Source organism: Orbicella faveolata, unplaced genomic scaffold (assembly GCF_042242905.1).
Source record: "Orbicella faveolata isolate gen_17 unplaced genomic scaffold, um_ofav_v1 contig_4, whole genome shotgun sequence".
Classification (NCBI taxonomy): domain Eukaryota; kingdom Metazoa; phylum Cnidaria; class Anthozoa; order Scleractinia; family Merulinidae; genus Orbicella; species Orbicella faveolata.
The window spans coordinates 5,442,554-5,455,464 of NW_028301569.1; the positions used below are offsets into that span (position 1 = coordinate 5,442,554).

Sequence of the window (12,911 nt, forward strand, 5' to 3'; positions counted from 1 at the left end):
GTCTCTTGCTCACTGGTAGTTCTATAGCAAGATGGTGCTAATAATTCTTTAAGATTTAGATCAAGGGAACATGCTACTCCTCACCGTCCATAAACATTGGGTATAAATCAACTATACTTTTAACTCTAAGGGTAAACAGCCTTGTATTTTGCATGAATATAGAATAATTTATGGGAAGAAAAGAAAAGAACAAAAAGCAGGTGACAATCAGTTAATTTCTTCGTTGAATGAGCCTTTAGTTGAGTTTTCTCATTTAATGCGTTTTGGTGAAATTTCTAAACATTAGGAAATAGAATATCCGCTATCCAGAAAGCCAGAGCGAATAAATTAAGTAAAACGAAACAATTTTGAGGACAAAATATATATACGAGACGATTTGATAGGACGACTCTATTACAAAATTTTGCTCGTTGAATGAATGAGTTCCAACTGTTGTGGATAATTCCAGGATCAACACATATATCAATAATTGAAATACTCCAGCGGCTCTTACCTAAATGAAGTTAAGTAACGAAATAAATGGATGATAGAGTTTTCGAGAGTTCAGTCACATAACTTGAATATTATTCCGACATCAACGACAATATGCATGGAAACATCATAGCATGTGAACAGAATAAGCTATGGAGTTTACAAAGAAACGATCTCGATTTGGAAGCATTTTGTAAATATAACCAGGTGCTTGTCTTGATTACGGTTTCGGCCTAATTACTGGGTGACAGACTTTTCCTATTGCTTTTATGTATAAACCATTGCTAAATCTACGAACAGTTCCTGCGAGTTTTGAATTCTCTTCCCCTCTTTTGTAAAATATTAAGATCTTCAGAATTGAATAGAACTTCCTATTGAGTAACACAATTGACATTGATCATTTTTTTAAAAAAGACAATTACACGTAATATGGAAGAGTGGTCATGTAGCTTAATGCGTTCTTGCCGCGGGGCTCTTGCAGCTGCCTTGTCCATCACTACATCACTCCGAGATAACACACAAATTAACGAATACGCATTTTTGCTCCCTGATACTGTAACGTCTTCAGAATCTTACTGCCTGTTTGTTTGAACATCGTGACCGTTGACAATGTGGACAATTAATTATTACAAACAACCAAACGACGCATATACGAAATATTTATCTAAGAGTTAGTCATCAGAAAAAAAAGAAAAAAAAAGCTGACAACACTTTGCGCTGCTCTGAACAACCTGAAGAAGTTCTGACTACCAAGAAAAATGGCGAACTTTGCCGCACAAGACGGGAACAATCATAACACAAGCGAGATGAACCATACTAGCACATCAGCATTGTTAACCAGTGTATTTGTATCTATTTCAGCCTTGAACATTTTGCTGTCCATTACTGCATCACTGGGCAATGCTTTGATCCTCGTTGCTCTTCAAAAGGAGACTTCTCTTCATCCTCCAACAAAACTTTTGTTCCGGTCTCTTGCAGTCACTGACTTTTTTGCTGGCCTTATTTCACAACCACTTTTTGCGGTTTCTGTTATGACGCGACTAATTAGGATGAACTTTCACAACGAAGGCTACATTGTTACAGGTTTTGTTTTGTGTGGGTTATCAGTCTTAACATCGACGGCCATAAGCGTGGACAGACTTCTTGCCCTCTTACTGGGTTTAAGATACAGACATGTTGTAACTTTGAGACGAACTCGAGCAGTTATATTCTGTTTCTTTGCCACTGGTGTTTCGTGTGGAACGATGCATTTTTGGAATAAAGACATTGCCTGGGTTGCAGTAATTATCCTTGGAGTGGTTTCTCTGATAACTTCAATCTTCTCGTACACTATGATCTACTTCAGATTACAACAACATCAAGCTCAGGTACAAGACCATACAAACAAGGGATGTCCGAACGGAGGAGGAATTCCTCTAAATGTAGCTCGATACAAGAAGACAGTTTCCAGCATAGCGTGGGTGCAGATGGTGTTAGTAGCTTGCTATCTTCCGTATTTTATCATGTCTATTCTCAGATTAAGTATCACTTCAAATGGACGGCTAATAGAGGTGTTGTATTTAGCTGCCGTGACTCAAATATACCTAAACTCGTCTCTGAACCCAATTCTCTGTTGTTGGAAGATCAGAGAAGTGGGGCAAGCTGCAAAGGACACAATCAGACAGATCTGCCCCTTTTATAGATAATTGTATCCACAGTTTCAAACCCATAGTTTGTACTCATTGAGCTCTTTCAACGTTGAGCCCCGAAATAACAGTTTGCAAAACTTAACAACAGTCGCTTTTAATTTTTATTTCCATCGAGACGGGGTGAAATAAGGCTTCGTGGATCCGGCGTTTGGTTGACTTTTGTAGCTTGTTCTAGCTTGGAGTTTATGAGAGTTTTTATTCATTATTTTTGAGAGCTCGATATCTTATTATTTTGCCTTAAAGTGCACCTAACCCCAAAATTTTTTTTTCGCGAAAACGAATCCACTTGTTATCTGAAGCATTTGGGCGAAAAAAAAATTTGAATTTGGTTGAATCCTCGATTTTCCATGCCCTTTTAAAGTCACCGCTGAAGTGTTACACGACCGCGTTTCAAGGAGTCTGGGGCGGCGGTTGCTGATGACGTCTACCCAGGAACCAAACACAATGGCGCCTCAGTCAGCTCTCTGTATTTGCTCGAGAAAATGGAAAACAAAACTAATCGTTCCAATATATTTTGGGACTAAAACGTCCAAGTTTTGTTTCAGAATCATTTCTTTTTCGTCACTGGAGTCAGAGTTAGGTTTCGATTCGGAAGACACCGAAATAATCTTCGATCGAGCATGTTCGACAACTGTGAACCCACTACTTAGAGCTTTGAGAACAATTTGCAATATTTCAAGCGACGACGGGGAAGACTTCGTTGCGGACGAGCTGCTTGTATATTAGGAATGGAAAGCTAGATACGAAGTGGAGGAGCAGGCAAACGAAAAGCAGGAAAGAAAACTCAAGGGTTGCTTTGGATGGTTATTTCGTCACCTAAACACAAGACTCCCACGCGTGTTTATAGCCCCTTTACATTTGTCCTTAGCGAGAATATATTTTGTCAAGGTATGGCTGTTCTATTAAATCCAGTTTGTGTTTTACTTTCTGGAATGCTTCATGTTTATAAGAGCGACGTAAGTGTTGCAGTTTTCGAGACTTGATGACCTCCAAAACACTGGCTTCGATCGATTGAAAATCGTAGAATTGTTTGGAACTATATTTTTGAAGTCGTGGGAAGTAAAGGCGGAAGGAAACATTTCATACAATTACCGATTTCACATTGTCACACGTTTTAAGTCGTAACTCCAAATAACCAATGTAATTTTTTCTCAAAGTTTGCAGTAAACTTCGTCGGATAAGCGAAAAGGATATGTTCCCTAAGCGGTCCGCAGATAATGTTACGCGGTCATATTTTCGACACTATATTGTCTAGAGTGTTTATCGCACTGCTGATTTCCAAACCTTCGAAAAACTCTGTGAGTGTAACAATTTTGTTATTATGTAATTCTAAAGGATTTATCTTCGACTTTTATCTAAATCGCAAGAGAAATAAGTGCTGGTTGGCGGCGTACAGTTGCGACCTATTTCCACATCAGTATACCGGTACTTGGTCGTAACGCTTCTTGATTGATCACTCAACTTTGCTGGCTATTTCATAAATACTGCGGGACTGGAAGATATAGGTTGTAGGTAGTATTTCAACAAATTGCTGGTTGGCTTCAAGCAGAAAATTTTGAAAATAGCGTTTGAAAGTCTGCGGAACAAATTCCAGTGAGACTTCTCCAATGGTTCTCACAGACTCAGTTCGCTTGTTTCGGCTCGACAAAATCAACCATCGTTTGTCTGTATTGCACCATCCTGAAGGAAATGAGAGAACGTGAGATATTCGACCTTCCTGGGTAGACGTCACAGCAGCCGCTGGACCCATTCTCCTCAAACTCGGTCGTGAAACAAAATGGCGGTGTTTTGGGGCTATTTTCGAGATTTCGTCGGGACACAGAAAATCGAGGATTTAACCGAACCCAAAATTTTTTTCGCAGAGGTATTTCAAATAACATGTAAATTCATTTTAGCGAAAAAAAAATTTGGAGTTAGTGCACTTTAAGCTTGAATATATTAACCGTATAACTGTGCACTCTCGAGAGTTCTTAACGTTTTTTGTTTTGTTTCATGCATGACGCCACTACTTCTCAACCACTTACATAAAGTAAATTCGAAGTTTCATGTCAACCGCCTTTATGGACGCAAAGCGACGCGGAGCTTTATGTTTCGTTCTTTCTCCACTTGATGAAACAACTTTGAAGCTATAAAAACCAATAAAGCAGTTTGAAGGGCCTCAAAGATAAGGTATGTGGTTCGTAACGAAAAACATGGATTCGCATTCTATCGAGTGAGGTTTTTTATCTTTATAAACATTAGGGTGCTGAGACTACGCAGTACGGACTGGAAATCATCTTTAAACCTGAAATAGAACTTCCCTGAGGGTTTTAATTACAAATCTATGATGCGGTGTTTAGTCGGACCAGGTTTTCATCTAGAAAATACGACACTTACCGGCTCAGCAAATTAGTCTTCAATCCCAGTACGTTATTCAAACGGCAGATATTGCTGTCCACCGGATAAGATGAGGTAGAATGTATTGTTCACACTTCTCTATTGGAAGCAATTTACCTAGAGGATAGCGTTATCTGCCTTTGAAAAACTGGGGCCAGATTACAATTTCCAGTGATTGTTTTATATAACACTAAGACTGACGTGTACTATGACAATGAACATTGACGTAACGGAACATTCTGGAAAATCCCCTCTTTTTAAGGGAGACGCTATGGTAATAAGCTATGGTACACGAAATAGTTCCGAGTTCTCGTAGAACTCCCTCTACAAGATTACACGTTTAAATGAGAAGTGATTTCTTTGATTTCTGTTGAGTTCTGATTTTCTGCATCAAACATTATACCAGGTCAATCGTCCTCGTTTTCCAAAAACGACATTGTCACGTTGCCTAGTTTAAAATGAGCAGTAGTTTTAGCATTCAAGACAGTAAAATATTCAAATAGAATGCCTGTTTGTTTTCTTTGTTTATTCATTTTTGCGCCAGCACTCATTCTTAATTTTGCAATTTCTTAGGAATTGTAACAATATATTTTGGCACTTTGTCAACGGAACATCCATTGAACAGACAGTAAAGGCTGACCTGGTTCCAGTTGTTTCATGGACATGCCGAGATAACGATATGCGCTGTCGGGCAAATAGCTATCCATTGGATAGAAAACTATTAACTATTACCTTAACCATCGGACAGTGTTATATAATGATTGCACGAAAAACCGGGACTTGAAGAATTATCAATTTTCAGACGATAAACCTTAAGGTAACTCCCTATAGTTTTACGATCGCACGCACGCTTAGAACGAAAGCCCAAGTAATCTGCGCACGCTCAAAGGAAAACGTCAGTGTTTTTTCGATATTTTATGACGTCAACATGAGCACAAAAAGCACTAGAGCGTGCACAACGTGATAAATGATTACCCTATGGAGCCACCGTAATTTAGACCCGGTTCATACGTCGCATTTCTTCCGTGTCGAATTCAATTCAATGAATTAAATTCGACAGAAATTCGACGTCTGAATCGGCTCCCGCATTTCTGCCGCACGTTCGACTGGTCCTGTCGCATTATCCGACAGAAATGGGACACCGATTCAGACGTCGAATTTCTGCCGTGTCGAATCTAATCCATACATTATGTTAATATTTGAGCATGCGTGAATGTTTTCCCGCCAAGGAAAAAGAAGAAACTTGGCCATTCTTGACCCAATGCAACCTGAACATATTGTAACATATGCTGCTCTGTTGTCAACCTTCTCCTTCTCGTTCCATTGGCGGGCAATTTTTCGCAAAATTAAAGTCCTTCGTCGCTCGGTATTTTCGTCCGCCATGTTGAATACTCTACGTTTAAAACATTTTCCGCTGGCCGACATACCCGACAGTATAAATTCTGAATTAAGTGCGACACAAGTGCGACGTATGAATCCACAATCGCATTTCTGTCGCAATTAATTGAATTGAATTCGACACGGCAGAAATGCGACGTATGAACTGGGCCTAAGGTGGCCGAACACAGGTTTCGCGCGCGCTTTCGCTGATGCAATTCAGCGCGCGCACAAGGACTCCAACAAACAAACATGCCGTCAATAGAGCGATCATTTTATTTACTCAACACCCGCACTGTCTTTGCTATTTTTCTCGATAATTGAACGCATTGTATTGATGGTTTTAGTCTTTTATTACAAAGATATGTTAGAAAAGGTAACGATGCAAAGAACCCGGCAATTCTCAGCTTTGTTATTGTTACCGAAAGAACCCAGTTAAATACAACGCATGCGTAATAAGTCAAAAATTGCAATTGAATGAAAAATTGCACTGTCGGAAATACGCCTACTCCTCGAGAACCACTCATTAGAATATCACGAAATTTGGCACGAAAATACTTTAGGAAATAAGTAACTGGAGTATTGAAAAAAAATTGAACTTTAACAAAGGAAATTCTAAATATTCCAGTAAACCTTCAACAAGGGACAATTAAAGATCTCTCTGTTAAATTATTAGCAAAATGGGGTTAACTTGTGAGAATCGTCACAAGCTTGTTGCATGCAAGTTATAAAGAAAATCTAATGACTAGATTTTCTACAAATAAACAAAACCGATTTTAAAGGCCTGTTTATATTTATTCATGCTGCCATGAGAACGGCACAAACGTCAGCTTAACCATCAAAAAACCAAAGTTTGTGTTGTTAACTTGTCTGCTGCCATTTTTGGCGACCGAAGGATCAAGAGTTTTAGAGAAAAAGGTGAATAAAACACAGGTATCAAAACTGAGTTCAGCCACCTTAAGGAATCAAAAGAAATTAAAATGAAGTTTTTACAATAACTGTCTAATTTCTCGAGCGCTGATTGGCTCATTTTTACCATCAGTAAGAGTACAGACGGATAAAATTTTAATTTACGCAAGCTTTCAAGTTCAACTTTCAGCTGTCAAACAGTCAACTTTTTAACCAATAAGATTTTATGGACTTTTTCAAGTAACCAATCAAAAAGCGAGAAAAGCTATTGACAATGTTCGCGTCATTTGACTTATCTTTGTTTACGCAAGTTTAAGGCGTCTTTTCCCCTTATTTATTCCCGGCATTTGACCATTTTGGGGGTTTTGTTACTGTAAAAAACAAGTTGGCGTCAGTTTTTTATGCGCGTGTCCTCTTATTGATGATAAATTTCGTCATAACATTGTCAAGTTTACTGCGGAACCACTCGCCTGCCTACTCACCTAATGGTTTATTGAGTAATGCTTCTCGCAGAATCTATTTTAATTTGGCTATTAACAAGTTTTCTCGCGCCTTCTATTGTCCGTTGACACTTGTGTTCCTGCGTCAATATAAAGTTATCGTATTTTGACAATATTGTTTTCTTTGGAAAATGCGGGACTTTCTAATTCAGCTCATTTAATGCATCTTTTAAATTTCCTCATTCATTTAATTCAATACAACTTTAATTTTTTGACTCAGCTTAGTCACGTTTAATTTGTTTTTTCGCATTCAGCTCATTTAACTACAAAGTCGCCACTGCATAAGTTTCAAGGATTACTTGCATAAATTTTGGCTGCAATTCAGCAAAACTGGTGGTACAATGAAGATTGCGTACTACGGGAGTAAAATCAAACAAGATGTAATATATCAAACACGAAACAACGTGTTTGACCACATTTCCAAACACCGAGAACAGAGTAGAAAATACGACGTGTAGTGGAGTATTTTGCCGAACTTCGAGGCATTTGAAAACGTCGTCAAACACTGTCATGGATGTTTAATATATCTTCCCAACTAAATTTTAAACTAAGGTGAAAACGAAGAAACAAAATCGTAAACTGAATCTAGGCTAATTATTAGACATCCGAACACGGTCACGTCATGACTTAAATTTGAGAAAGTTTAACAGCATGCAACTGAATATGAAAGAGAAATTCTGCTAGTTGTACCATTTATTCTAAATTGGTCGGAACTGTTGCTATCCTTGCTAGACCTGCTGACTAGAACCATTCTTCTTGTCTGCTAGTGAAAGGCTGTAAGAGAACACGAGGTGTCGTTTTGGTGTTACATGGATGCTTTTTTTAGATTAATTTTCTCGTCTTTACCGAAACCTTCGAGACCCCGACCCTAAAGATGGAATTGTCTCTAGAATGAAATGTTCCAGCATTGCAGAGGCAACTGACTGAATGCAATTAATAAAAATTCGGTCTCATCGGATTCTGAGTTGATTCCAAAGTGGTTTATTTTTTTTATTATTATTTTTTTATTCACCTAAGACCTAAGAAAAAGTTTGTTTCCACGTATGCCTTTATCAGCTGCCTTTTGATTAATGTATAGTCTTTTATTAAGTTTTGAAAGCTCTTTTTGCCAAAGCTCAGACAAGCTGGCTAGTTTCTTTGTTTACAACCTACAATGAATACCATTAACTACATATATTAGTAGCAGACCTGACTGATCGTGTATTTTGCAGCTCTTCTCACTTCTTTGTTCTTCCAACAATACAGAATCGGATTCAGAGATGAATTTAAATATATCTGAGTTACCGCGGCAAAATAAATCACCTCAATTAACTTTTCATTCGACTTGACACTTAATCTAAGTATAGACACGATCAAATACGGAATATAGCAAGTTACTAACACCAACTGTACCCACGCTATGCTAGAAACTGTCTTCTTGTATCGAGCGATATTCAGTGGAGTTTCTCCCCCGTTTGGCTGTCCTTGGTTAAGATGTTCTTGGACTTGAGCTTGATGTTGTCGTAGTTTCAAGTAAATTTTCGTGTAAGAGAAGATTGAAGTTATCAGACAAACCACTCCAAAGGCAATGATGGCGATCCAGGCAAAATTTTTATTCCAGAAATGCATCATTACACATGAAACAGTAATGACAAAGAAACAAACTATAACTGCACGAGTTCGTCTCAAAGTTACAGCATGTCTGTATCTCAAACCCAGTAAGAGGGCGAGAAGTCTATCCACACTTATTGCCGTCGAGGTCAAGACTGATGTCCCACACAAAATAAAGGCTGTAACGATGTACCCTTCATGAGAGTAATTCATCTCAATTATATTCGTCATTACAGCGACCGCAAAAAGTGGTTGTGAAACAAGGCCGGCACAAAAGTCAGTGACTGCAAGAGCTTGAAACAAAAGTTTTGTTGGCGGATGCAGAGAAGTCTCTCTACGAAGAGCAACGAGGATCAGAGCATTGCCCAGTGATGCAGTAATGGACAAGAAAATGTTCAAAGCTGAGAAAAGTGCAAGCAGGCTGGTTAGCCATGTTGATGGGCCTGTTTGGTTTATCTCGCTAGTGCTGTTTCCATATTCATCTTGTGTGGTAAACATTCCCAGTTTTCTAAATGGTCAGTACTTGTCCAGTGTCGTCACGAAGTAATTTCAGTTTCTTACTGATGGATGATTAAGCGATAAATAACAGGTATAACTAAATGCACTGTATTATCGAGAAGAAGAAAAATATGTAGCGTCAGACTGTCAAGATGTGAATTCGTTAAATAATGTTTTGTCTTCGGGTGATGTTGTGATCGATAAAGCAGCTGCTTGAACAAACAACCAGTCTTAGCTTCCTTATAAATTATTGAATTACGATATCACATCAGTCGCCAGCCTTAATTAGTAAGAAAATAAAGAGATAGAGAAACCTCTAGAAGGCAGAGATCTTTCAGTCGTTTCATATTGTTCATGATGAGGAATGAAGCCGCAAGATACAGGATTTGGAGAAAGATGACTAAACGGACTAAACTCTGCCACCGATTTATCAGATATATTTGCCGATTTTGCTTTTATAAAGAAACAAATATGACGCTGTAATATTTAATCATTCATACATATGTTGATTCTGGAATCACCCATGCACGTAAAGTAGTTGACTACATATGTTCAACCAATAGCAAACTTTTGTAGCAGAGTTTGTTTGCTGTAGTTTTTTCTGCAGTTTAGGCTCGTAAAGTTGGGCCAGAATTTATTTATTTCGGCTTATTTCGCTTTTTCGTTTTATTTCTGTCGTTTAAGTTTTTCATCGAAACATTAAAATTTATTAAAAGATGAAATTAAGGACTTCTCAATCAAGACGACAACTGACCTTCACCTGCTTTTAGCTGAATCCGTTTTTCTTTTCACAATTGTTTTATCCATACTAGTTGTTGCGAAATGCTGCACTAAGTTACTTCCCCTTTGAACATGAGATAAGTTTATTTATTTCCTTTGTGTTTTCCGCCTTTTTAGTTGTTTCCACATTTCGAAGAAACGACTCTACGCTTATTTCAATCCGAAGGTTGCTCAGCAGCGAATTAAGACCATAACGGAGGGCTAGCTTGCGTCATCGAACCCTAAATGTCCGCAAGTTACTACAAACCTAGGATGAAAACAGAACTAGTAAAATTTTTCTCTGATTCAATGCCAAGAAGAAGAATGTTTCTACATTAATTACACAATTCGATTTAAAAAAATTGCCTATTTTAAAACAAACATTCGTAATTTTTCAGTTCAAGGGAGATTGAAAATTTCAAATATTTTCTTCCTGAATAGAGTTGAGAGGTGAGTTGTCCAGCGTAACTGCGTGTTATACAAATTCGGCTTCATATCAATCGAGGTTCGTTCACACTACGCCGGAGAAATTTTAAACGCATCAATCAACTCTTGAGTGCACCTTCGAGGTTGGGTTAGGGTAAATCACATTATTATCGTCTCGTCATTTTTTTTTTTTTTCCCGAAAGCTCCCTTTAAAAATGTTTTCCGTTCACACTTAAACGCAAAACCGACGTTTTCCAATTCAGCCTCCGTTTTTGAAGAGCGTTAACGAAAAGTTCCGTCTTTGGTGGACATTTTCTCCGGATAAGTGTGAACGGTAGGATTATCTGTGGAATAAAACTGCATTTTCAAATTTCACGGGCTTGTGTGCCAGAACCTGAGTAGTTGATGTAATTGTTGTTGAGTCGTTTTTAAACTCGTGGATACGCTAAGCGTAGAAACGTGTTTGTTGCGGGGGACTCCGATATGCAAATGTGTCACTCACTCACTCACTTACTCACTCACTCAGGTGTAGACACTGCTCGTAATTAGTCGGCCCGAACGAGAGCGCCCGAGTCCGACGCCATGTTGGAATAGTAACCGCGCCCGACGCCATATTGGAATAGTAACCGAGCCCGACGCCATATTGGAATAGTAACCGTGCAGTCAGTGCGAGCCTAATACTTAATGCGTGCATCGTGCCAACCCGAATATTGATGATTTTGTAACTTTTACACGACCATTAATGTTAGGTGTTTCGCTAAATTGAAGTGGAGTTGACTTCGAATGTTCGAATTAGTACTATGGCCAACTTGAAGGCTGAATTTCAGGAGCATTTGAGTCGTCCAGGCGGTCAAAATGACCAGGAGATGTGCATTTGTTTGCTGGAAAGTGACCTGAAAAGCTAATGTGGTAAGCTTTGATGAGAATGTGTCTTATTCCTCGACCTTAATGAGCTTATATGAGCAAAACGAACAACTTTTAGTGAGCGAAAGAGCTATTGAATAAAAGGCAAATATCGGCACCATTGTATGATATTGTAATTTCATTTATAATTTAGTAACATCTAAACCTGAGGCCAGCCGAAATATTGTTTTAACTCTACGACGTTGTGTCAGCCTTGCAGTAGTGATGTATTATCGTTTTACTTTTCAAGTTTGGCTAATCAGATCTCCTGTGAGATCCAACGTTCAATCAAGCAGGACCTTCGTTCACCGCTTTGCAGTTTAAACACTTAAGTTTTTCATGTTGAGTTGTCCATGTTCAACCGGCATCGAGTTAAGTTTAGATTAAAGTTGTGTTCGCTACACTTTTCTTGTTTATTTTAGTACATTGATCTGAACTCTGAGATGTAAAATGCACATAAACTTGAAAGAAACTCCCAAATACTTGATTTTGATAAGCTTAAATGATTTTTACCCTGTCTTTTGTTTACACTTTTGCTTCCTGATTGAAAAGATAACAAAGGGAAAGAAACCCCCTGTGAACTTGTCCCCAATTATTAGTTAATACTAAATACATTGACACTTAAATAAAGCTGTTATTATTGTTGTTGGAGCACATATATATTTATGGTCGACAGATTTGTCGGATCAACACTGAAAATGCTTGCAAAAGAGTATCTTATTTTGATGTATTTTACGTGCAATATATATAGAGACAAGCGGTTCCACATTGGAAAAGAAGTGCTGTCTCATAAGAAACCATACCTATAACCTTGAATGAAATACAAAGAAAAACATTTGTGAGCTCGTACGACTTGTATACATGCAAATTTTTCCAGCAGGCAGATCAACATCAAGATCTGGGTGTGAGGGAAGAGAGGGGAGGGAGAAGAGTACTCTATGATTTGTTGGGCAGGAGTTCCTCTGTGACCCAAGAACCCTTAGCCTTTACCACTCCATGTTCTGCTGCAATTTTGCCACCCTAGCTATTCTGGACGTATGTCTTTGTAATATGTGTGCAAAAAAAAGCCCACACTTTCTGAGTTAAGTGCGACCTTGCATGGTACAAACCCGGCTTATTGTAACAGCATTTGATAATATACCAGTAGTTGCAAGTTCACCAATATGCTTCATCTCTAGATTACCTAATCCACTAGTTTGGCCATAGGTCTCCTTTGATTTCTTATGTTAATTTTTATCAAGCGTAATATGGATGCCATAAACTACATAAATTAGCAGCAGACCTATCTGATTGTGTTCTTGGCTGCTTTTTTCACTTTCCTGACCCTCCAACAACAAAGGATCGGATTCAGGGTGGAGTTTAAGTATATCTGAGTTAACGTTGCTATTCGACGTCATAGTTAATCTGAGTATAG

At 38.4% G+C, this 12,911-nt stretch overlaps 2 protein-coding genes across 2 annotated transcripts; one reads left to right on the top strand and one right to left on the bottom strand.

Moving 5' to 3' along the window:
- Positions 1–609: 609 nt before the first annotated feature.
- LOC110041190 (melanocortin receptor 4-like) lies at positions 610–2,156 on the top strand. Its single transcript, XM_020746472.2, has one exon. The coding sequence runs from the start codon at positions 1,230–1,232 to the stop codon at positions 2,154–2,156; it is 927 nt and encodes a 308-aa protein (XP_020602131.1). The 5' UTR covers positions 610–1,229.
- A 5,363-nt stretch (positions 2,157–7,519) lies between these two features.
- Positions 7,520–9,931, bottom strand: LOC149101177 (melanocortin receptor 5-like). The gene has a single exon (XM_089276125.1). It carries the CDS (start codon positions 9,407–9,409, stop codon positions 8,498–8,500), a length of 912 nt encoding a protein of 303 aa, XP_089132251.1. The 5' UTR covers positions 9,410–9,931; the 3' UTR covers positions 7,520–8,497.
- Positions 9,932–12,911: the final 2,980 nt, after the last annotated feature.

Bases quoted from the DNA above. Each gene is read 5' to 3' on its own strand.
- LOC110041190 (XM_020746472.2), top strand. From the start codon at position 1,230: ATGGCGAACTTTGCCGCACAAGACGGGAACAATCATAACACAAGCGAG.
- LOC149101177 (XM_089276125.1), bottom strand. From the start codon at position 9,409: ATGTTTACCACACAAGATGAATATGGAAACAGCACTAGCGAGATAAAC.